Source organism: Dendrobates tinctorius, unplaced genomic scaffold (genome assembly GCF_039654945.1).
Source record: "Dendrobates tinctorius isolate UK_male_01 unplaced genomic scaffold, ASM3965494v1 ptg000005l, whole genome shotgun sequence".
Taxonomy (NCBI): Eukaryota; Metazoa; Chordata; class Amphibia; order Anura; family Dendrobatidae; genus Dendrobates; species Dendrobates tinctorius.
The window spans coordinates 35,949,569-35,973,175 of NW_027361673.1; the positions used below are offsets into that span (position 1 = coordinate 35,949,569).

General features: G+C 48.3%; 1 protein-coding gene across 4 annotated transcripts in view; it reads left to right on the top strand.

Annotated features, from left to right (window-relative positions):
- The window catches only part of DNAJC13 (DnaJ heat shock protein family (Hsp40) member C13), a 288,549-nt gene that overhangs the window by 160,925 nt on the left and 104,017 nt on the right, over nucleotides 1-23,607 (top strand). For 3 of the 4 annotated variants that reach the window (XR_012231076.1, XM_073569478.1, XM_073569468.1), the window contains 6 exons: nucleotides 10,816-10,959; nucleotides 13,811-13,825; nucleotides 18,478-18,560; nucleotides 18,915-19,068; nucleotides 21,202-21,305; nucleotides 21,756-21,915. Coding sequence is in view for 3 of the 4 variants with exons in the window: in XM_073569478.1 (XP_073425579.1) it covers nucleotides 10,816-10,959; nucleotides 13,811-13,825; nucleotides 18,478-18,560; nucleotides 18,915-19,068; nucleotides 21,202-21,305; nucleotides 21,756-21,915 (660 nt within the window). In the remaining variant the exon portion in view is untranslated. The remainder of the gene's footprint in view (nucleotides 1-10,815; nucleotides 10,960-13,810; nucleotides 13,826-18,477; nucleotides 18,561-18,914; nucleotides 19,069-21,201; nucleotides 21,306-21,755; nucleotides 21,916-23,607) is intronic. The other variant, XM_073569471.1, reaches the window with a different exon arrangement.

The window sequence follows — 23,607 nt, forward strand, 5'->3', positions numbered from 1 at the left end:
TTTCCACAGCGTCTACGCACAGTACCTCCATTCAGGATTTTCTCTTCATTTCCGGGACTATTCATCACGGGGCTGCAGTGCCGGTTTTGTACTTTCGCTTTCGGCCCCGCTTTCAGAGCGCCTCCTCTCTCTCTGAGCGCGCTGTTCTCGCGCCTTTTTTAGCCCATCACAGGGCTCCTCTTCCCTGCTTGTGGGGTCAGATCCAATTGCGGCTCAGCCGCTAAGCTCCGCCCTCCGCCCGCCTCATCGGGCATTTCCTGGTTGTTCGGTCCTGGCTTTCTGCGCTGCTTGGGGGACACTTCAGCGTTTCTGCTGCTCGCCGGAACTAGGTAGGCTCTGCTCTGTGCAGAAATATTAGCCCTCCTCCACAGTTATTCCCCAATTTTCGCAGGCCATTCAGCGCAGTCTTTTCCTTATGCCCAACCCTGCAGGGGTACTCTGTTTCAGGCCCACCGCTATTCATTACGCCTGTGCGCGCTGTAAAAAGAAGTGGGCTTCGGGTGAGCCATCTCCTTTCTGCCCGTCCTGCAGTCCTTCGGCTATGTCGGCCTCTCAGGAGCACACAGATTCCCGTGATGAGGGTACGTCCTCTCTCCCAGACTGGGCCGTGGCTATGTCCCAGTCGGTTTCCGATCTGACCAAAGTCTCTGTCCCTGGTCCAGGTCCTAGAACGTTTGCCTCAGCTTTCTACAGCCACCGCTGCGCCGACCACCTCTCAAGGTGAGTCGTCCGCTCCTGACCGCGACCTTCAGAGGGACAGGCCGAGTAGGATTTCTAGGAAGCGTCTCCTATCGGGCTCGTCCTCCAGTTCGTTAGGCCCATCTGCTTCACCCAGGTGTCCTTCTCTTTCTGAGGATGACCTTGGGTCAGACGACGATCCACAATCCGGGTCTAGCTCAGAAGCAGACGACATGTCTAATACTCGTAATATGGTCGATAGTCTTCTTTCAGCTATCTTCCAAACCCTGGAGATTAAGCAGGACAGGCCCATTACTCAGGAATGTTCTATACCATTTAAACGATCTAGGCCGCCACCCAAGACTTTCCCAAACCACAAGGAGTTTGATACGACTCTAGCCAAACATTGGGAGCACCCCGAGCAACGCTTTTCGGGCCGCAGGTATTTGGATGTCCTGTACCCATTTGAGGCTGATTTGCTTTCAAAATGGACCAAAGCCCCTGAGGTGGACCCTCCCGTTTCTCGCATAGCCTCTAAGACGGTTCTGTCCCTTCCAGACGGGGCATCGCTTAAGGACCCAACAGACAGGCAGCTAGAATCTTTGGTGAAGTCTATCTTTGAGGCCTCCGGCGCTTCCCTCTGCCCTATTTTCGCCTCCTCCTGGGTGGCTACAGTCATTTCGGCTTGGGCAAAAATTCTTCGCAGGGGCATCTTAGCAGCAGCTCCCAAGGATGAGCTGGCAGACCTAGCAGATCAGATTAATCATGCAGGTAAATACCTCTTAGCCGCCTCCTTAGATGCGGCCGGTTGCGTAGCAAGGGCTAACAGCAATATAGTGGCTGTACGCCGAGTTCTTTGGTTAAAATCTTGGAATGCGGATACCACCTCTAAGAAGTCGCTCACCAATCTGCCCTTCCATGGTTCTCGGCTCTTTGGGGCCAAGCTGGATCAAATAATTTCTGATGCCACGGGGGGAAAAAGTACTTCCCTCCCCCAGTCTCGACCACAACGTTTTTTTAATAGAAAGGGTTTTCGGCCCTTTAGGCCCTTTCGTCCGTTCTCGTCCACAGAGAGATCGGCCCAGCAAGAGCGTCCGTTCGCTTCCAGGGAGCGTGAGCAGAAGAAACCTTCTTACAAGCCCGCTCCCCGATGGAGATCTAGAGGACAATACTCCAGGTCGTCAGGTGCCCGTTCTGGTAGGTTTGCCTCCCAAGTGACGGGGCACCCCCACCTGGAAGTGTTTCCAGGGTGGGAGGCAGACTTTCCTTTTTCGTGGACGCTTGGCTGTCGGTTGCCGACGACGCTTGGGTCAGGGAAATCATCGCTTCCGGTTACAAGATCGAATTTTCTTCCCCACCAGACAGGCGTTTTTTCCTGTCTCGACCTCCAAGACAACGGTCCCACATTCCAGGATTCTTTCAGGCCGTCTCCTCCCTTCTTTCCGCCGGAGTGATTGTTCCCATTCCCTCAGACGAACGGTTTTCAGGGTTCTACTCAAATCTCTTCGTAGTTCCGAAGAAAGACGGCTCCCTGCGACCAATCCTGGACCTCAAATTTCTCAATCGTCACGTAAAGATCCTTCACTTCAAAATGGAGTCTCTTCGCTCGATCATAGCCTCAATGGAGCCCGGGGAATTTCTCTGTTCTGTGGACATACGGGATGCCTATCTTCACATCCCTGTATGCTTGCAGCATCAGAAATATCTCAGGTTTGCGATTCAAGAAAATCATTACCAGTTCACGGCTCTTCCCTTCGGCCTAGCCTCCGCCCCCTGTGTGTTCACGAAAGTGATGGCAACGGTCATGGCCATTCTTCGATCCAGAGGGATTCTCATCATCCCTTATCTGGACGATCTCTTAATCAAGGGCTCGTCCCGTCAGGACTGTCTCCTAAGCCTTCAGATAACCCTGGATACTCTCAACCGTCTTGGATGGTTAGTCAACAAAGAGAAGTCCGTTCTCATCCCCACTCAGCATCTGACCTTTTTAGGCATGGAGTTCGACACGAACCTGGCCCGGGTGTCTCTTCCGAGGGAGAAGTTTGCGGCTCTGTCCAAGGGGATTCGAGCCCTCAAACGGCCAACGCCCATCCCCCTTCGATTCTGCATGAAAGTTCTGGGGAAGATGGTAGCTGCTTTGGAAGCAGTGCCTTTTGCACAGTTTCATCTTCGTCCTCTTCAGCTGTCCCTCCTTTCACTCTGGGACAAGACGACGACGTCCTTAGACCGGCCGATTCTCCTTCCGCTCAAAGTGAGGCAATCCCTCACTTGGTGGACGAGGTCTTCGTCAGTCCTCCTAGGGAGGTCCTTCCTCCCGCTTCGGTGGCAAGTCATCACCACCGATGCCAGCCTCCTGGGTTGGGGAGCGGTTTTTCATCAGAGGATGGCCCAAGGACACTGGAGCCCACAGGAAGCTCTTCTTCCTATCAATCTGCTCGAGATCAGAGCGATCTTTCTAGCCCTTCTGCGCTGGCAGCCCCTTCTCGGCAAGCCGATCCGCATTGTCGGACAACGCCACGGCTGTGGCGTACATAAACCATCAGGGTGGCACGCGCAGCCACCAAGTCATGTCAGAAGTGGCCAGGATTCTGCGCTGGGCGGAACGTTACGTCCCAGCAATCTCCGCCATTCACATTCCAGGGGTGGAGAACTGGGCAGCTGACTTTGAGTCGTCAAGGCCTAGCGTCAGGCGAGTGGTCTCTCCATCCCTCAGTCTTCGATCAGATATGCAAGCGCTGGGGTTATCCAGACGTCGACAACATGGCATCTCGGATGAACCACAAAGTTCTGCGCTTCGTAGCCAGGTCCAGGGATCCTCTAGCCGTCGCTTGCGTCGCCCTAGTAGTTTCGTGGGCCCAGTTTCAACTCCCTTATCTTTTTCCACCTCTTGCCTTGATCCCAAGAGTGGTCAAGAAGATAAAATCGGAAGGCATTCCAGTAATTCTTGTAGCTCCAGACTGGCCGAGAAGGCCTTGGTATGCGGAACTGGTGAACATGCTCGCGGACGTTCCCTGGAGGCTTCCAGACCGTCCGGATCTTCTCTCGCAAGGCCCCCTTTACCACGAGAATTCTCGGTCTCTGAATTTAACGGCATGGCCGTTGAGGCCGCAATCCTAAGAGAATCAGGTTTTTCCAACCAGGTGATTCAGACGATGATCAAAGCCAGGAAGCCAGCCTCTTCCCGCATTTACCACAGGTATTGGAAGGCTTTTTCCAGGACGTCCACCTGACAGCACCATGGAGGACGTCCTCCTCCTCCTTACAGGGACAGGAAAACACACAAGAGGTTAAAAGGTCATGTCCAACCCCCTCTCCCTCAGTGTTTTTCCTGTCCCTGCAAGGAGGGACACACAAGAGACTTACCGGAGGGGCTCAGGGGATCGTGCGGCCGGTCCAAGCCTTCCCCTGTTAAGAGGTCCTGGGGCCGAAACTCTCCGATGGGGGAGTCCCTCTGCTCCAAAGGCCAGGAGCAGGACGACGCTCCTGGAGGGAACCGTTCCTCCCTGTGGGAGGCTCTCGGCTCCAGGACGCACCGCCATAACAGGCGAGGTTCGGCTCCCCGCAGGCGGCTGGCCGAGCGGGCACCGGCAGAAGGATGGGCGCAGCAGCGCCATGACAGGCGGGCCCCTGCAGGCGGTGGGCCAGGCACCCGCAGGATGGCTCCAACGGCGGGGTCAGCGCTGGAAGGCGCCAACAGACCGCCATAGCAGGCGGGGGGCGGTTCCCTGCAAGCGGCGGTCTGAGCAGGCACCGGGGGAGAAGCAGAGCGCGGTCGCGCGCAGGAGCCCGGGCAGGAAGTGGAGGAGGCGGCCTATCGCGGAGGTCGTGCGTCACATCCGGTGACGTCAGACGCCGGCTTTTGAATCCCGGGAGCGTGCTCCTGAGATCCACAGCGCTCTGCAGAATCGTGCCAGAATGGAAGGCAACGCTCCAGCAGGTGGAGGGGTAAGTGCGCATAGCGCAGACCACCCTCCCCCACCCATCCTCACAGCCCAGATCTGAGTAGGTGCCCCTTCTGAATTATTAGGAGAAGGGAATCCCGGCAGAATCCCCCTCGGGGGTGAAGGACCCGGCAAAAGCCACCTCCAAATCGGTCCGATGCCCCGTATGCAGGGTAAAGCTGCCAGACACCTATAGAAAGACCCTATGCGGACCCTGTACCTCAAGGGTCATAGGCGAGGAACAGCCATCCCTCCTTTCCGAAATGAGATTGCTGATAAGGGAGGAAGTTCAGGCCTCTACAGCCGGCCTCACGCGGCGTCAGTCCCCCAGCCCAGGGCCAAGTCGCAAGCGTCCAAGGTGGGAAGCAGACCCAGTGTCGGAAGCAAGCCCTAGCGAGGAGTCCGACTTCCGGGATTCAGACCAGGAGGAAGAAGGCGAGATCCCGGGGGATAGACAGGATCAGAGCAGGAAGTACCTGTTCAGACTGGAGGACACGGACGAGCTGGTCCAGGCAGTCAGAAATACTATGCAAATAGAGGAAGTCCCTAAACCACAGTCCAGACAGGACTTAATGTTTGGAGGACTCGTGGCCCGGAAACAGGTAGTGTTCCCCGTAAGTGAACACATCAAAACAATGGTCCAGGAAGAGTGGAAAGAGGCAGAGCGTCGGTTGATACTCTCCCGAGACTTTAAAAATAGACTGCCTTTTGATCCTGAGGAAACACGGGCATGGGAGGAAGTCCCTAAAATGATGTCCCAGTCACCAAGGTTACCAAAAAGACGGCCATCCCATTCGAGGACTCATCAGGTCTCCGAGACCCGATGGATAGGAAGGCGGACGTCTTGCTAAAAAGAACTTGGGAGACGTCGGCGGCTCTGATTAGGGCCAACATAGCAGCCACCTCAGTGGCCAGGTCTATGTTTTTGTGGATGGGGCAGTTGGAGGAACACCTAACCAACAAGACCCCTAGATCAGAGATCCTAGCATCACTTCCTCTCATGAAATCAGCCACGGCGTTCCTGTCGGATATGTCGGCTGAATCAGTAAGGTTTGCAGCCAGAAACAGCTCCCTCTCTAATGCGGCCCGGAGAGCAGTCTGGCTTAAATCCTGGTCGGGGGATTACGCTTCTAAAACAAAGCTATGCGCCATCCCCTTCTCGGGCCTGAGGGTATTTGGTCCAGCCCTAGATAACATCCTAGAGCTAGTGTCCGATAAAAATAAAGGGTTCCCAGAGGAAAAACCCAGGCAGCCCCAGTCCTTTTGGAGAGGCTCCTTCTTCAGGAGACAGACGGAATTCAGGGGTCGGGCAAAGTCCAATAGAAGCTCCTATAAGGGCTCCTTCAGCCAAGACGGGAGGAACAGGGGTCCCTCATTCACATCAACATCTAGATCGAGGAGGCAATGACGCCATAGGTGTTGGGGGGAGACTTCGCCACTTCGCAGCAAACTGGTCCCGAGTCACCCACAATCCATGGGTTCTCAGAACCATCGCGGAAGGCTACAGTATAGAGCTCTATTCACCTCCCCCCGACAGATATATTGCCCCCACTGTCGTCCTGGAGGACTCCGCAATGTGGACGGATCTTCAGGACATGGTAAACTCAGAGGTCATAATACCAGTTCCCCCGACGGAAAGAGGAAGAGGGCACTACTCTTCCCTGTTTTCAATCACAAAACCATCCGGCGAGGCCCGTACCATCATAAACCTGAGACCACTAAATGCCTGGGTCAGAAACGAGATTCTGGATGGAATCTATCCACAATCCCCCTAATAGACAGGGACACTGTTATGTGCACCCTAGACCTAAAAAAGGCATACTACCAGGTCCCTATCCATCCCTCATCCCAGAGCCTTCTAAGGTTCGCGGTCAGTTTACCAGCCCGGACCTGCCACTTACAGTTCCAGTGTCTTCCATTCGGGTTGGCCTCAGCTCCCAGAATCTTTACAAAATTGCTGGTAGAGGTGGTGGCCTACCTAAGAGATCAGGGTATTGTGATCATTCCTTACCTGGACGACTTCCTACTGGTGGCAAGATCCAAAGAAGCGCTCATTCGAGACAGAATCCTAGCAACTACTGTAATGGAGTTCCTTGGCTGGGTGATCAACTGGGAGAAGTCGGACCTCAGGCCAGACACCAGAAAAGTATTCCTCGGAGTCCTCCTAGACTCAGCCAACAGAATATCCTGGCTACCCGAGCAGAAGCAGAAGACTGTTCAGGCCAGAACCAGAGACCTGTTGAGGCGTCAATGTTCCATAAGAGAGGCAATGGAAGTCTTGGGCCTCATGACAGCCTGCATCCAGTGTGTCCGTTGGGCCCAATTCCACTCGAGGTTGTTACAGAGAGAAATCCTCGAAAGGTGGGACAGAAGTCAGGCGTCGCTAGACAGACCCCTAAGGCTACCAGAACGAGTGAAGGAGTCCCTGCGGTGGTGGACACAGTCCAGAAACCTTCAGGTGGGCGTACAATGGACAACCTCTCCATACGTGGTAGTCACCACAGACGCCAGTGCGTGGGGATGGGGAGCCCACATAGAAGGGAAGATCTTCCAGGTGAAATGGCCAGCAGGCATCAGGACCAGATCCTCCAATTTCAGAGAGCTCTTCGCGGTTTGGGAAGCGTTGCGGAGAAACCAGTCGGTACTAAGGAATCGTCATGTCCGCATATTATGCGACAATACAACGGCAGTGGCATTCCTGAAGCACCAGGGAGGGACCAGACATCAACCACTACAGGCCCTGGCGGGAAAAATATTCACGTGGGCAGAACGAACAGTCCGATCAGTGACCGCAGTACACTTAGAAGGTTCCCAGAACGAAGTGGCAGACTACTTGAGCAGACAACAGATCCACCCGACAGAATGGGAACTGAACATGGAAATCTTCGACCACCTTTGTCAGCGTTGGGGGACCCCCACTATAGATCTTTTCGCAAGCCGGAAGAACTCGAAGGTCCCCAGGTTCTACTCCCTGAATCCAACGGACCACCCGGAAGGCGTAGACGCCCTGAGTCAGACTTGGGGAGAATCCCTCTCTTATGCGTTCCCACCACTGGCTCTCATACCGGCAGTGCTCAGGAAGATACGCGAAGACCACGCAAGAGTGATGTTGATCGTGCCATATTGGCCGAGGAGAAGCTGGTTTCCCCTTCTAGGAGCCATGGCAGTAGAAAATCCAGTCGAACTACCCCTGTGGAAGGACATCATCCACCAGGGCCCGATCCGCCACCCGGACCCAGCAAGACTCCACCTGTCAGCTTGGATCCTGAGTGGGACATCCTGAAGGCAAAGGGACTGTCGGATCAGGTCATATCCACCTTACAGGCCAGTAGGAAACCGGTGACATCCGCAATCTATCGAAAAATATGGAAAAGATTCTGTCTGGAGGGTGGCAGGTCCGATCTTGTGGCAGGCGCCCCTGACCTCCCTAACATACTAAGCTTTTTGCAGGCAGGTTTTAATAAAGGCCTTAAGCCCAGCACTCTAAAAGTTCAGGTTTCAGCCTTGAGCGCCTTCTTCGATTACCAGTTAGCTTCACATCCCTGGGTAATAAGATTTATAAGAGCCACACAGCGCCTGCGCCCCACGATTAGGCAGCTCACCCCGCCTTGGGACCTGGGCCTGGTACTTCGGTTTCTCTGTACAGACCCCTACGCTCTCGATGAGAAAATAACCATCTCTGCTCTCACTCGTAAAACGGCCTTCCTAGTAGCCATTACCACGGCCAAAAGAAGAGGGGAGATCCAGGCCCTGTCCACTAAGGACCCATATCTCCAGATAAGAGAGGACCGTATAATCTTAAGATTAGACCCGGCATTTACCCCCAAAGGTAGCCTCTCCAAAAAATCTAAATCAGGAGGTAGTGTTACCATCTTTCTGTGATAATCCCCGTAATAAGAAGGAGCAGCAGCGTCTTCACTCGCTGGATGTGAGGCGCGCACTTATAGACTACCTAGAGGCCACCAATAGCTGGCGCATCGACCCGAACCTGTTCATCCTCTTTGGGGGTAGAAATAAGGGGAAAAGGGCCTCTAAGGCGTCCATCGCGCGCTGGATTACCTCAGTAATCTCGGACGCCTACCAAGCTGAAGGCGCCAAATTCCATAAAAGCCCACTCTACGAGGGCAGTATCGGCCTCATGGGCCGAACGGGCGGGGGCGTCGGTTGATCAAATCTGTAGAGCAGCAACCTGGGCCAGTCTTAATACATTATGCAAGCACTACAAGCTTGATGTGTTAGCTGGTCAACAGACCGCATTTGGGAGAAAGGTTCTCCAGGCGGTAATCCCACCCTGAGGAGGTGCTTTGGTACTCTCCATGGTGCTGTCAGGTGGACGTCCTGGAAAATAGGTATTAGACCTACCGGTAAGGATGTTTCCAGGAGTCCATCCTGACAGCACGGGTAGTTCCCTCCCTGTTATGTTATACTATGTTGTATTATGTTATGTCATATGCTGTAATATGATTGTTTCATTAAACTGTTACTAGCATCATCCACCTTGTGGTACTTGTTAAATTACTGAGGGAGAGGGGGTGGGACATGACCTTTTAACCTCTTGTGTGTTTTCCTGTCCCTGTAAGGAGGAGGAGGACGTCCTCCATAGTGCTGTCAGGATGGACTCCTGGAAACATCCTTACCGGTAGGTCTAATACCTATTTTTCCGTTGGTGCGACGATAAAAAAGTTTTTCCAATGGCCTTTTCCATTCTGTCCATACTGGGTTTTCTCCAGTCGGGCTTAGATTCGGGTCTGTCTCTCAGTACCCTGAAGGGCCAGGTTTCTGCCTTGTCTATCCTCTTTCAAAGAGAGCTTGCTTCCTTACCGCAGGTTAAGACGTTCCTCCAAGGGGTCGCTCATGTGGCTCCTCCTCATCATTCACCAATAGAACCGTGGGATCTCAATCTCGTTCTTGGCGCTCTCCAAAAGGCGCCGTTTGAGCCCATCCAGGACATTCCTTTGTCACTTCTGTCATGGAAGGTAACCTTTTTGATCGCCATTACGTCCATTAGAAGAGTTTCTGAGTTAGCGGCCTTGTCATGTCGTTCTCCTTATCTGGTGCTCCATCAGGATAAAGTCGTCCTCAGGCCCGTTCCTTCCTTCCTACCAAAGGTGGTTTCCTCCTTTCATATCAACGAGGATATCGTTCTTCCATCGTTTTGTCCGGCTCCTTCTCACCCTCTTGAGAAGTCACTCCACAAACTGGATGTTGTTAGAGCCTTGCGTGTCTACCTCGCTAGGACCGCTTCACTTCGTCAATCCGATTCATTGCTGGTCATTTCTGAAGGTCGGAGGAAAGGGCTTCCGGCATCCAAATCCACGATCGCTCGCTGGATTCGTTCTACCATTCAGGAAGCATACCGACTTCAGGACAAACGGCCCCTTCCGGGAGTGAGAGCTCACTCCACCCGGGCTGTGGCAGCTTCGTGGGCCGTTCGACACCAGGCTTCGGCTCTGCAACTTTGCAGGGCCGCGACCTGGTCGTCTTTGCACACTTTTGCGAGGTTCTACAGGGTTCATACCCAGGCCTCGTCTGATGCAGTTGTTGGTAGGAAGGTTCTGCAGGCGGCGGTGGTGCATCGGCCGACCTAAGCCCTTCCTGTTCTTTCGTTCCTTATTGCTGTTCCCACCCCTGGGACTGCTTTGGAATGTCCCATGGTATTCTGTGTCCCCCAATAAGGCGATAAAGAAAGATGGATTTTTGGTTCTTACCGTAAAATCTCTTTCTTGGAGCCTTCATTGGGGGACACAGCACCCTCCCTGTTTTAAAATTGTAACGTGTTGGGTCTTTGAGTCCCTTGTTGGGTTGGTACATATGTTTAGAGTGTTCCGTTGCTTCTCCTACTGCTTTCTCACCAACTGAGGTGCCTAGTGCCTGTCGGTGGGTGTATACTGCCGGGGAGGAGCTAATTTTCTTGTTTTGCATAGTGTCAGCCTCCTAGCAGCAGCAGCATACACCCCCATGGTATTCTGTGTCCCTCAATGAAGGCTCCAAGAAAGAGATTTTACGGTAAGAACCAAAAATCCATCTTTTTTTCCCACTGTATATAACTTTTTTTTTTTTTCTAGGTGTTCATTTAGTAGCTTACTTCAAAAGCCAAAACATGTTACTGTAGGTAGTCTAGCTTTCTTACTTTGCTTAACATTACATTTTTTATTTTACCTTATAAATTCATGATGTCAATGTTTTATTTAACCAGGACCAGTATGGCAAATATAACAAAGTTCCTGAGTGGCAAAGGTTAGCTGGGAAAGCTGCTAAAGAAGTTGAAAAATTTGCTAAGGACAAAGTTGACTTGGTTCTGTTGCATTGGAGAGATAGGATGGGAATTGCACAGAAAGAGGTAAAGATACATGCCAAGTAAGGCTGGTTGAATTTTTATCTTTGCTTGTATATGCTATCTTTGTTCACAAACCTCTCACTTTGTGACCTAATGTTTTCCCTAATATATTATTATTCTTCTCACAATGATGGCGCAGCATGTGACTAGATCGGTCTATCAGCCTCCTCCAATCAAAAAAACGCTTTCCACATGATGTACTTTCTACTGGAGGAGGCTGATGGACAGGACTGGTCACATGCGCCTCCTTCAGAAATCATTGGCTGGACTGGAGAGCTGCACAGTCTGTGAGGAGGAGAACCTGTAATACTTTTATATTAGTAAATGTCACAGAATCGATTCTCCAACACATCTGTTAATTGATCAACCTTTGTAAGTGTGGTGAACTGAATATCTGATATATGCAAGACTGGTACTTATAGAAGGCTATAGTTTAGGGCTTATCTATAGTGCATGCAGGAGTTGCAGTCGCACTGAGGCCCTACAGCCGAGAGGGGCCCAAGGATCCCTCTGCCCCATGTGAGAAGACCAGCCAGTACTCTTAGAGATCAATGATAGTTGGGGGCCTTGTTAAAGATTGTGCAATAGAACTCAGGATCTTCAAGTTGCACCACTGGCAAAAGCTTTCAACAGTATGATAACATGCTACATTTTTTGACCCTTTATTCATTATAGAATTGAATGAGTGCCGTGGTGAACTATACAGATTGGTGTAGAAGATCTATTTTTTTTTTTGTTATATGGTACAAATCTCTAATGGTGAACTAAATGTACAAAATGTGTAGTTTCTAAACACATCCAATAATTCACTCTGCATTGTTTTGTGTACTAACTTTATGTCCCTCCAGTATTTAGTAGATTTAAGGGGAAATTTCTCTTTTTTTATTTTCTGACATATTACTGAGTCTCGTCAGAAGATAACACCTGCGGAGTCTTTGTTCTTTTAGCCCCATCACTGGCAGAGTCTTTGTCCTGTGAGTCCCATCACTGGAAGAGTCTTTGTCCTGTGAGACCCATCTCTGGCAGAGTCTTTGTCCTGTGAGTCCCATCACTGGCAGAGTCTCTGTCCTGTGAGTCCCATCACTGGCAGAGTCTCTGTCCTGTGAGTCCCATCACTGGCAGAGTCTCTGTCCTGTGAGACCCATCACTGGCAGAGTCTCTGTCCTGTGAGACCCATCACTGGCAGAGTCTCTGTCCTGTGAGACCCGTCTCTGGCAGAGTCTCTGTCCTGTGAGACCCGTCTCTGGCAGAGTCTCTGTCCTGTGAGACCCGTCTCTGGCAGAGTCTCTGTCCTGTGAGACCCGTCTCTGGCAGAGTCTCTGTCCTGTGAGACCCGTCTCTGGCAGAGTCTCTGTCCTGTGAGACCCGTCTCTGGCAGAGTCTCTGTCCTGTGAGACCCGTCTCTGGCAGAGTCTCTGTCCTGTGAGACCCGTCTCTGGCAGAGTCTCTGTCCTGTGAGACCCGTCTCTGGCAGAGTCTCTGTCCTGTGAGACCCGTCTCTGGCAGAGTCTCTGTCCTGTGAGACCCGTCTCTGGCAGAGTCTCTGTCCTGTGAGACCCGTCTCTGGCAGAGTCTCTGTCCTGTGAGACCCGTCTCTGGCAGAGTCTCTGTCCTGTGAGACCCGTCTCTGGCAGAGTCTCTGTCCTGTGAGACCCGTCTCTGGCAGAGTCTCTGTCCTGTGAGACCCGTCTCTGGCAGAGTCTCTGTCCTGTGAGACCCGTCTCTGGCAGAGTCTCTGTCCTGTGAGACCCGTCTCTGGCAGAGTCTCTGTCCTGTGAGACCCGTCTCTGGCAGAGTCTCTGTCCTGTGAGACCCGTCTCTGGCAGAGTCTCTGTCCTGTGAGACCCGTCTCTGGCAGAGTCTCTGTCCTGTGAGACCCGTCTCTGGCAGAGTCTCTGTCCTGTGAGACCCGTCTCTGGCAGAGTCTCTGTCCTGTGAGACCCGTCTCTGGCAGAGTCTCTGTCCTGTGAGACCCGTCTCTGGCAGAGTCTCTGTCCTGTGAGACCCGTCTCTGGCAGAGTCTCTGTCCTGTGAGACCCGTCTCTGGCAGAGTCTCTGTCCTGTGAGACCCGTCTCTGGCAGAGTCTCTGTCCTGTGAGACCCGTCTCTGGCAGAGTCTCTGTCCTGTGAGACCCGTCTCTGGCAGAGTCTCTGTCCTGTGAGACCCGTCTCTGGCAGAGTCTCTGTCCTGTGAGACCCGTCTCTGGCAGAGTCTCTGTCCTGTGAGACCCGTCTCTGGCAGAGTCTCTGTCCTGTGAGACCCGTCTCTGGCAGAGTCTCTGTCCTGTGAGACCCGTCTCTGGCAGAGTCTCTGTCCTGTGAGACCCGTCTCTGGCAGAGTCTCTGTCCTGTGAGACCCGTCTCTGGCAGAGTCTCTGTCCTGTGAGACCCGTCTCTGGCAGAGTCTCTGTCCTGTGAGACCCGTCTCTGGCAGAGTCTCTGTCCTGTGAGACCCGTCTCTGGCAGAGTCTCTGTCCTGTGAGACCCGTCTCTGGCAGAGTCTCTGTCCTGTGAGACCCGTCTCTGGCAGAGTCTCTGTCCTGTGAGACCCGTCTCTGGCAGAGTCTCTGTCCTGTGAGATGAAGAAGCTTGCTCGTTACGGTCCAATACACCAAATGCAACATTTCCAGCCAGAGTAAAAATGATGTCAGAGTATGCAGACACTTCTTATATTGTCTTACATTTCTCAGTGACCTGTCAGAAGATGTTGAAACCTGCAACTTCCTTTTAAGTCCAATTTAAATCTTGAATATTGCCTGAAAATACATATGATTATTTGGGGTGCTGTCAATGCTGTTCTGCTTTCTAAATCTCTATATCCCCTTGTTTTTATTTTCCCCACAATCCCTATCAGGAAAGGAATAATCTGGTGAGTGAGTCTTTGTCTTCTCTGTGTTTGTATGGCTTTTCCCTTTATGGCTGTGTTCATTGTTTTCCTTACAGTAAACACAGATCACATCTGCTCGTATTTCTAGTAAGTGGTGAAGGGTATAAAGAGGTGTTCAGGTTTCAGATTTCCTACCTGCAAAGTCTGAATGTGATATGACTATGATGATGTATTGCTATTAGCGTTGTGCAAAAAGATTGGCAGAACCCTGGTCCGGTGGTACTCCATAGTATCCAGACTAGAGCTGTGCTACCTTCCTTGGCCTACATGTGATTGCCCGCATCCTGGGTGCCTCTTCTGATTACTAAGCTATGTCATGACGTTGTGTGACACCTAGTCACTAAGCCTCATTTACCATCATGATGTGCATCACACTGCAGCATCATAACGTTGCGTTTCCCGGTAATCATAAGAGGTGCCCAGGAAGCTTGCACTGCCATAGCCTGGCTGCCTTGGAGTATTGTCAGGAATGCCAGACCACGGTCTTGTGAATCTTTTTGCACTGCTCTAATTATCATGCATGCACTTTTTCCAAGAAATGTTAAGTATTAGGCTAGTTTCACACTTGCTTTTTTTTGCAGCGCGTTTTTCCCGCAAAAAAACGCATTGAAAAAACGCATACAAACGCATACAGATGCTGCGTTTTTTTCAAGCATTTTTATGAGCATGCATGAAAAAAACGCAGCGTTTTTATGCGTTTGTATGCGTTTTTAGTGCGTTTTTACCGCGTTTGCGGTTTTTTCCAACATTAGGTGGCCCCTCACACTAACCCAAACCATGACTTTACTAACCCTAACCCTAACCCTGACCCTAACCCTAACCCTTAACCAAACCATACCCTGACCCTAACCCTAACCCTTAACCAAACCATACCCTGATCCTAACCCTAACCCTGACCCTAACCCTAACCCTTAACCAAACCATACCCTGATCCTAACCCTGACCCTAACCCTGACCCTAACCCTAACCCTTAACCAAACCATACCCTGACCCTAACCCTGACCCTAACCCTGACCCTAACCCTTAACCAAACCATACCCTGATCCTAACCCTGACCCTGACCCTAACCCTAACCCTAAACCCCCTTAACTAACCCTAACTCTAACCCAAACCCCTAAATTCCATTGTCTAAACTAATGGTAAAAAAAAAACCGCATGTGCAAAAAAACGCATACATAAGCATGCCAATGCGCACATATGCTCACCATAGACTTATAATGGGTGTCTTGCTGTAAAAAAACGCATTGCGCGCGCATGCGTTTTTTTGAGGCAAGTCGGACGCCCAAAAAATGCAACAGGTTGCATTTTGTGCGCCCGAGCGCATACCGCAAAAAAACGCATGCGCGGAAAAACGCATACAAACGCATGTGTATGCGCACATAAGCGCATCCCATGCAAAGTATAGGAAAAAAAAACGCATGCGCTATTTAGCGCTAAAATACCGTGAAAAAAACCGCAAGTGTGAAACCAGCCTTACTTTAAATAATATATGCATGTATTGCTTGCAACCTGGAATTATTTGAAGGGTTTTTTTTTTTTGCTTGCATGCCTCCTTTGTCGTAGTCTGTTCACAAATGTAACTGGCTTAGGTCACACATGATTTTTTTTTTAACCTGTATTAAAATTCTTTTTTAAATCTAGATATATGCTGGGCCTGAAGCGGAGTTACTTTTGTAAATGCATTCCATTAATCATTGTGTACAGATTGTGACAATCAACTCATTACACATTGTTAAAGTCAGCTAAACACGACATTTTTGGCGATACTGGATGACTAATATACATGTATATGAGGGCCTACCTTGTCTCACTGATCATCATCTGAACCATTGGGCACATTGTATTCAAATTCCCATACCTTTTGTTCTTCCTTGAGATAACTGGCCTCCAAAGGTGTAATACAGAATAGATGTAAGCTTGGAAAAGTGTGCACGTGTAACGGAGGGCCGGGAGACATGGCGGTCATCTGTGGTGACAGGCATCTTAAGGTACTGTCACACTTAGCGATGCAGCAGCGATCCCGACCAACGATATGACGCAGTCAGGATCGCTGGTGCATCGCTAAGTGGTCGCTAGTGAGCTGCAACACAGGCAGATCTCACCAGCAACATAGCAGCGGTCGGGGGTCGCTACTTACATGTCAGACGAGGCGATCCTGACGTCCTCCCGCCTGCATCCACGCGTCGCTCGTCGGCGCCACAAGAAGCCCAGCAGGAAGCTGACAACGAGAAACGGTCCAGGACGTTCTCGCGCGATCAGCGATAATCAGCGGGGGAGCCGGTCGGAGGCAAGTATCACATGTAGCGATATCGCTAGCAATATCACTGCTGCGTCACAAAAACCAGTGACGTTATAGCGATATTGCTAGCGATATTGCTTAGTGTGACAGGCCCTTTATGTTTAAGGCCAGTTTTATAGCATTTATTATGAACTTTAGTCGCAGTTCTTTTAACTCCATGCAGTACAGATCCCTATATTACAGAAGCTTAGCTGTTAGACTTGTGTCTTCTGATCAGACCGTCCATCAAGAAATGTGAATGTAGCTCTGAACTGTGAGTGTTTTGGTGTAACTGTTTTTTGTGTGTAGGGTTATAAACTTTGCTAGCTACTGATATGATGCTGACACATATGAGGAGTTATACACTATATTCTGTTTGTTTTTTTTCTTCATAATCATTGTATATGGAGAATGGTTGGTCTTAGAAAGCTGAAACCTTGTCTAGAACCTTCGGAAGCACTGGACTTAACTATGTAGCTCGGTACAGTTGTTTGTCTGTAAATTAATGTGTTCCAAATTTTTGTGTGTGAATATCTTGAATGCTTTTGAATTCCATTTTTTTGGCAAATATGTCAGTAATGGTAGGTCCTAAAGAGCAAACTTCTCCCTATTAGGAGTGTGGCCGCCTGGCCTATTACATTGTTGACTAAGGCCGGTTTCACATTTGCGTATGGAGAAGCTGCAGACTTCCTCCTTGAAGCTCCGCCCATGGCCGCACCTCCTCCTGTTAGCTCCGCCTCCGTCGATATGCGGCCTGTTAACCCTATCTTTAGCATTAGATATGCAGGCCGTGTCGATATATACGGATGCCTCCGCATGCGTCATTTTGACAGTGCGCCAAACGTAACGTGTTGCATTTTGGTGCGGTCGGCGCACCATCAAAACGATGCATGCGGAGACATCCGCATACATCGGCACGGCCTGCGTGCCTAATGCTTAAGATAGGGTGCGCATGCCGACGGAGGTGGAGCTGACTGGAGAGGAGGTGCGGCCGTGAGCGGAGCTTCACGGAGGAAGTCCGCAGCTCCTCCATATGCAAATGTGAAACTGGCCTAACTCAGCCTGGTGCTTTGCATGTAGCGTAACAAGAGGCTTCCGACCCTCCTCTGCAGGCACAGAAGTTCCCTCACTGCTATAAGTAAAATAGAAAATCCTTTGTCTATATAATATTTTATCCATCTACAACCCTATAATGCTGTCTTGCACCCTTTGTTTTGGGTGTCTACAATGCTTTTCCTCCCTTCATTTTTAGTATACTGTATAAAGTGTAGTCAATTGTCATTTCTCATATAGAGTGAAATATGCTGTATGCTAAGCTGAAATAAATAAACTTAAAAAATCAGGTCTGATTTATAAAAGAAAGTAGAGCTAATGTTCATATCAAATATTTAAAGGGAACCTCTCTCCAGGTTTTTCTGTCTCACTTGACAACAGCATAAAATAGAGGCAGAGACCCTGATTCCTGTTCTGGGTCACTTATTGGGCTTCTTGTAGTAGTTTTGATATATAACAGTTTTATCTGCTACACCTCTGCTAGTCCTCTCAGTGACTAGATCTGCTATGTAGAGCTCGATAATCTTGAGCTCTAGCTCCCTTCCCACCAATGATTGTCAGCGTTCTGACTATGAACAGTGTAGGTAGAAAGCTAAAAATCGATATAATTATACAGCGCTCATCACTGAGAGGAGTAGCAGAGCTGTAGCAGATAAAACCATGATTTTATCCAAACTGCAGTGAAAAGCCCTGTTTGGGTCACTCCTTTGGAATATGGGTCTCTGTCTCTGTTTTTTAATGCTCTGATTGAGAAGAATAAACCTGCTGACAGATTTTGTTTAAAGACCCTTTTTTCTTGTAAACCTCATTACGTAAATTCCAGAAGCCATTTTGATGCACCACTTATACTGCATTGTATAGCTGCTGGCAATATTTGTATTTGGTGCACAGCAGTCACTTTATATGTCCATCACAGTGTCAGAGTAGGTGTAATGAATTCTAGTGCGTATATAAGGCGGACTGCAGTATGTTCTACACTTTATAGTAGACTCATTGATCTTTTGGATAGATTTCCACTTTCCCAAATCTGTACTTCCATCTACTGATGGCTCAGACTGCTGCTATAGCCAGTTGTTAGCAGATGTGAGTGTGCTGTGTATCATTATGGAGTATCTGATGTCTTCATGGTATCATTAGGGCTATGGTACATGTACAGATTATCCTGTTCAAAGACATAGAGCTTACATAAATGTGGGGACCTATAGATAATTCACCATGTTGTTGAGAGCTGTGCACAACCCTTTTAATTGCAGAAATATGCTTGCTAAATAAGTTTTTAATATTTTTGCTTTTATAATTTCAGAATATAAACCAAAAACCTGTCATCCTTCGTAAAAGGAGACAACGGATAAAGATAGAGGCCAATTGGGATCTTTTTTACTACAGGTGAAAGATAAAATTAAAATTTTATTCGTTTTTTTGTAATTTTTTTTTATCACAAATATGCATGAGTTTTCATGTCTGATTCTTCATATTTTTGATTCATCATTTACATTGAATTTCTGTGCTTCAGAGAACAACTAGAAAGCCAGAGTAGGAGACCTTTGACATAAAATCTCCCTGCTGGAGCCAATGTCTACCCTCCTCGCCCCTTGGTCTGTAACTGAATTGTAGAATAAGGCCCAAGACTACTTCAACCAACACTTTTCTATTTTATCTAAATTTTTCCTAAACGATTGCACATTTTTCCTTTGCATTAATTCACATTTGAATTGCTTGTTATTTCTTGTATGTTTGAAGATTTCACCAGGATCATGCTCGATCGAACTTGATCTGGAACTTTAAAACAAGGGAGGAGTTAAGAGACACGCTTGAAGCTGAAATGCGAGCATTTAATGTTGACCGGGAGCTTGGAAGCACAACCGTGATCTCATGGAATCATCAGGAGTTTGAGGTATTGCTGGTATCCTCCTAGAGTCTCATCACCTATTTGAGGTATTGCTGGTGTCCTCCTAGAGTCTCATCAATGACAACAGCATCACAGAAAGCCACCAGTGAGTTTGTAAAGGGAATCTGTCAGCAGGTTCACTCTTTCAGTCTAAAGGTGACTGGGGCCCTGATTCCAGCTATGTGTCACTTACTGGGCTTCTTGCAGTACTGTTCATAAAATCACTGTTTTACCTATTGCAGATCTGATAGTCTTCTCAGTGATGAGCTCAGTCTATCCCTGCCTACATAGGGGAATTCATTGACTGGTTTTCTGCCTTCACTGTACAGAAGTCAAAATCTGTCAATAAAATATGGGGGCCAGGAGTTGCCAGCACTCTTGAATATTAATGACTACATAGCAGAAACTTGTCACTGTGAAGACTAGCAGAGCTGCAATAAGTCATTAAAGCTACAGCTATAAGCTTTATAAGTGACCCAGTGTTAGAATCAGGATTTGTGCTCCTACTTTATGCCGCTGTGATATGGGGCAGGAAAAACCTGGTGATAGATTCTCCTAGAAACTATTTGTTATTTAGGAAAAGACTACAACTTGTTCAATTATCTTGTAAAGCAAACCCATACTTATTTAGCCTCCATAGACTTTAAATGGCAATAGGCTGAATGCTGATTTTTCTGATCGTCATCCCGCCTTATTCTCTCATACACGGGATTGCATACGCGGATGAGCGCTCCTGTATTCTGTATGAGAGTTCTGCTGCAGGACTCCTCTGGTGGCGGCTTATCTCTGAGATCAGTCTGAAATCAAACCTGCCAAATCCTTCTTTTTCCTGACTATGATCTGTTAGGGGGGCCCATTTAAATTTTCTTCACTGCATCTAAGGAGTGCCGTGGTCTTTTTTAGTCCATTATTGGCGGGGTTTGGCTAATGGTAGTCTAATGTGTATGGGACCTCTATTGTCTTGAGCCTTTCTTAATTAAATATTTGTACGACAAACTCAATTGCCAAAGATGATGTCCACCTTAAACATAACATTGTGCATGAATTAGGGAGACAGAGTGTGAGCTGCAGGATCAGTTTTGTTTATCTCTTCCTGAGATATTGGCGTTTTTAGACCCGTTACTACTGGAAGTGCAGCCATATTAGTTGTCCCTTTTTGCATTTACTTCCCAGGGACTTACAATGAACTTGTAGTTTCTCCAGCCTTTAGTACGAAGCAACTTGATCATCAACCTTTACTTACTAAGGAGCGAATTCAAAGGTGACAGCCAATATGGCTGCACTTTCTATTGTTATTTTGTAAGATTGCCGGCTAAAATTTTGTAATATTTCATTAAGTAAAAGAAACCTAATCCATATTTAGTTTGATTGAAATCATTTGATATCAAAAGATTTCAATGGAACTACAAATGTTTCTTTTCTGTGTCAAATAAAATATAGGTTTACAAATAAAGTAGAACAATTCTCCAGAGATTTAATGGGATGAATGTATTATGTGATAAATGAGGAGGCAGTATTTGAACTTGTATGAAGTGACGAGAAGCTTGGTTATAGGCTTGTTCTCCACTTTATATAACGTAGTTAGAAAGTAGAAGACTAATACGTTCGCTTTTTAGACATTATTCATGCGTCCATTCATATGCATTGTGCTTCAGCAGGTCTGTCACTTTTAAAGGGACTCTGTCAGCACCTGTCTGACTGTTACGCTGAGCGCAGGTACTTTTTAGTTTATCATTGCGAGCACAAATATTTAACTGCATCTTCCCACCTGCTTGTTTTGCCTCTATCTCCACCCCCCCTTTTTGATTGACAGCTTTGACTTGATAGTCAGAGAAGGGTGGAGATGCACTTCAATGTTTAGTGCTTGTGCTTGGTTTGAGCAGTCATTCAGTGCTGACAGTCCCTTTAAAGGCAAGCATACTGTAGCCTCCCTGATGGAACACATGGACTTATGTACAGCGATATATCACTGCCGACTGATTGTTATATATAGCTTCCTTAATTCAAGCTTGGAGCGGAGGCTACGTTTTACATTGCATCTAGAGGACAATGTGTACAAAGTCTTCGTAGGGTGTCTGTAGGTGACGGTTTCTCCTTGGCCTTATATTGATCTTGCATGCTTTCTATCCTTTATTGAAGGTGAAATACGAATGTCTGGCTGATGAGATAAAAATAGGCGACTACTACCTACGATTGCTGTTGGAGGAAGATGAGAATGAGGAGAACAGTGTGATAAAGCAATCGTAAGGAACCATTTATGTGGTGTATTGTATGGTTGCTTTGTTTTAATCTGTTGCACCAGTTTAAATTGTGGTTGTCTACTTTCAGGAAAGTGGACCTCCAACACTGCAAAATTCCTAAAACGAGAAGCACAGCAGTTACCCTGCCCAGGTCCAGCGTTGACTCTCCATCATGCTCCCGTTTGTGTTTTGAGTATAGTGGTGACATCATGTCAGCAGTGCGCATGACCGCAGTAGCCAGTCACTGAGCTCAGCAGCTCATGCCCTCTACCTCAACGCAGCCGCTGACCTTAGCTATTAGCTGTAATGGGGATTCATGATAATCACCACTGCAACCAAAATGCTGAGACCGGAGCAGTGTCGGAGAATCGGCGCTGAACTCTGGGAGGGCGGATACCTGCTGTATTTTACAGCGTTTGGGGCCCATCTTACTTTAATTTGTTTGTTTTATAGGTATGAATTCTTCAATGAACTGTACCATCGATTCCTCCTTACTCCAAAAGTGAACATGAAGTGTTTATGTTTACAAGCCCTGGCAATTGTGTATGGCCGATGCCATGAAGAAATAGGACCATTTACAGATACCAAGTACATTGTCGGAATGCTTGATAGGGTATCAGCTGTTTAATTACTATATATTATGCTTTATATAAGAACAATTGGCAGTAGTGTCTTATTCATTCATGTTTCTGGGGCTTGCACTTTTTTTTGAGCATTGTTTGTCTGAATTTCCCCATTGGTAGCTTCTAGTTTACACTCTGTTATATAGAGCTATAGAGAGAATGGATATAAGGTGCAGAATACAAAGGTATGCAAAAATCTTTCTGAAAATTGTTTTAATTGCAGTGACTGGTTGTTTTCTTATGCCTTGATTAAAAAAAACACGTTTTTTAACCATCACGTATTTATTTTGCACAAAACGCGTGTGAAATTACGTACAAGGGAGATGAACAAGAGAAATCTTTATTGTAGCCAAAAATGTACACAATATTAGAGAAATTTATTGATCATTCATTCCGCAACTTTATTTATTGCGCCTTTTCCTTTTCTCTTCAAAGCTTTTCTTGATACCTTTTCTGTTATAGAAGGCCTGCGGATCTTCTATGTGAAGCATCCAGCAGTTGTCCGTCGTCATGTTCACATTCCATCTCCTTGGTTATGGTCTTTCCATCTCTTTGATATCCTGATCAAATCTTTATCCTTGCTCTTCATAAACAGCACCAAGATTTTCAGGGGAGTAGTCCAAATGGGAATGTAATAAATGTAACTTCAAATTCATCAGACAACCCAAGACTTTGAAACGTTTCTCAACAGCTTTTATTTCACGTCGTCCTCAATGAGTTTCTGAATATGCGGACCCACAAAAAATAGGATTTTTGGGTTGCTTACCGTAAAATCTGTTTCTCGGAGCCTTCATTGGGGGACACAGAGACCATAGGGTGTATGCTGCTGCCACTAGGAGGCTGACACTATGCAAATAAGAAAGTTAGCTCCTCCTCCGCAGTATACACCTTACCGACAGGAAGTAAGATATCCAGTTAGTGAGAAAGCAGTAGGAGAAGCAACAGAATAGAGAATAAACAGACAACTCAACTGTAAGCCTAAAACACATGGCAAATAACAGGAGTTGTAAAACATGGGAGGGTGCTGTGTCCCCCAATGAAGGCTCCGAGAAACAGATTTTACGGTAAGCAACCCAAAAATCCTGTTTTCTCTATCGCTTCATTGGGGGACACGAGACCATGGGACGTCCCAAAGCAGTCCCTGGGGAGGGAAATCAAACTTCCATCAGGCCAGCGGACTCCCCACCGCTGCCTGCAGGGTCCTTCTTCCTAGGCTGGCATCCGCCGAAGCGTAGGTGTGGACCCTGTATATTTTCACAAACGTGTGAACAGATGACCAGGTTGCAACTTTGCAAAGCTGCAGAGCAGAAGCTGTGTGGTGCACCGCCTAGGAGGCACTCACTGCCCGGGTAGAGTGAGCTCTAATTCCAGGAGGGACCACTCGATGCTTGACCCAGTAGGCTTCCAAAATTGCCGATCTGATCCAGTGAGCAATAGTAGCCTTGAAGGCCGGCTGACCTTTCCGCGCATCATCTGGAATGACTAAGAGAGACTGTGTTCCGCAAGGGAGTCGTCCTAGCGAGGTAGACTTTCATCGCCCTGACCAGGTCTAGCTTGTTCAAGAGGATGAGTTGGACCTGGACAAAAGGACGGGAGAACAATATCCTCATACAGGTGGAAAGTGGACACCACCTTAGGAAGGAAAGAGGGTGGAGGCCGCAGGACCACCTTATCCTGGTGGG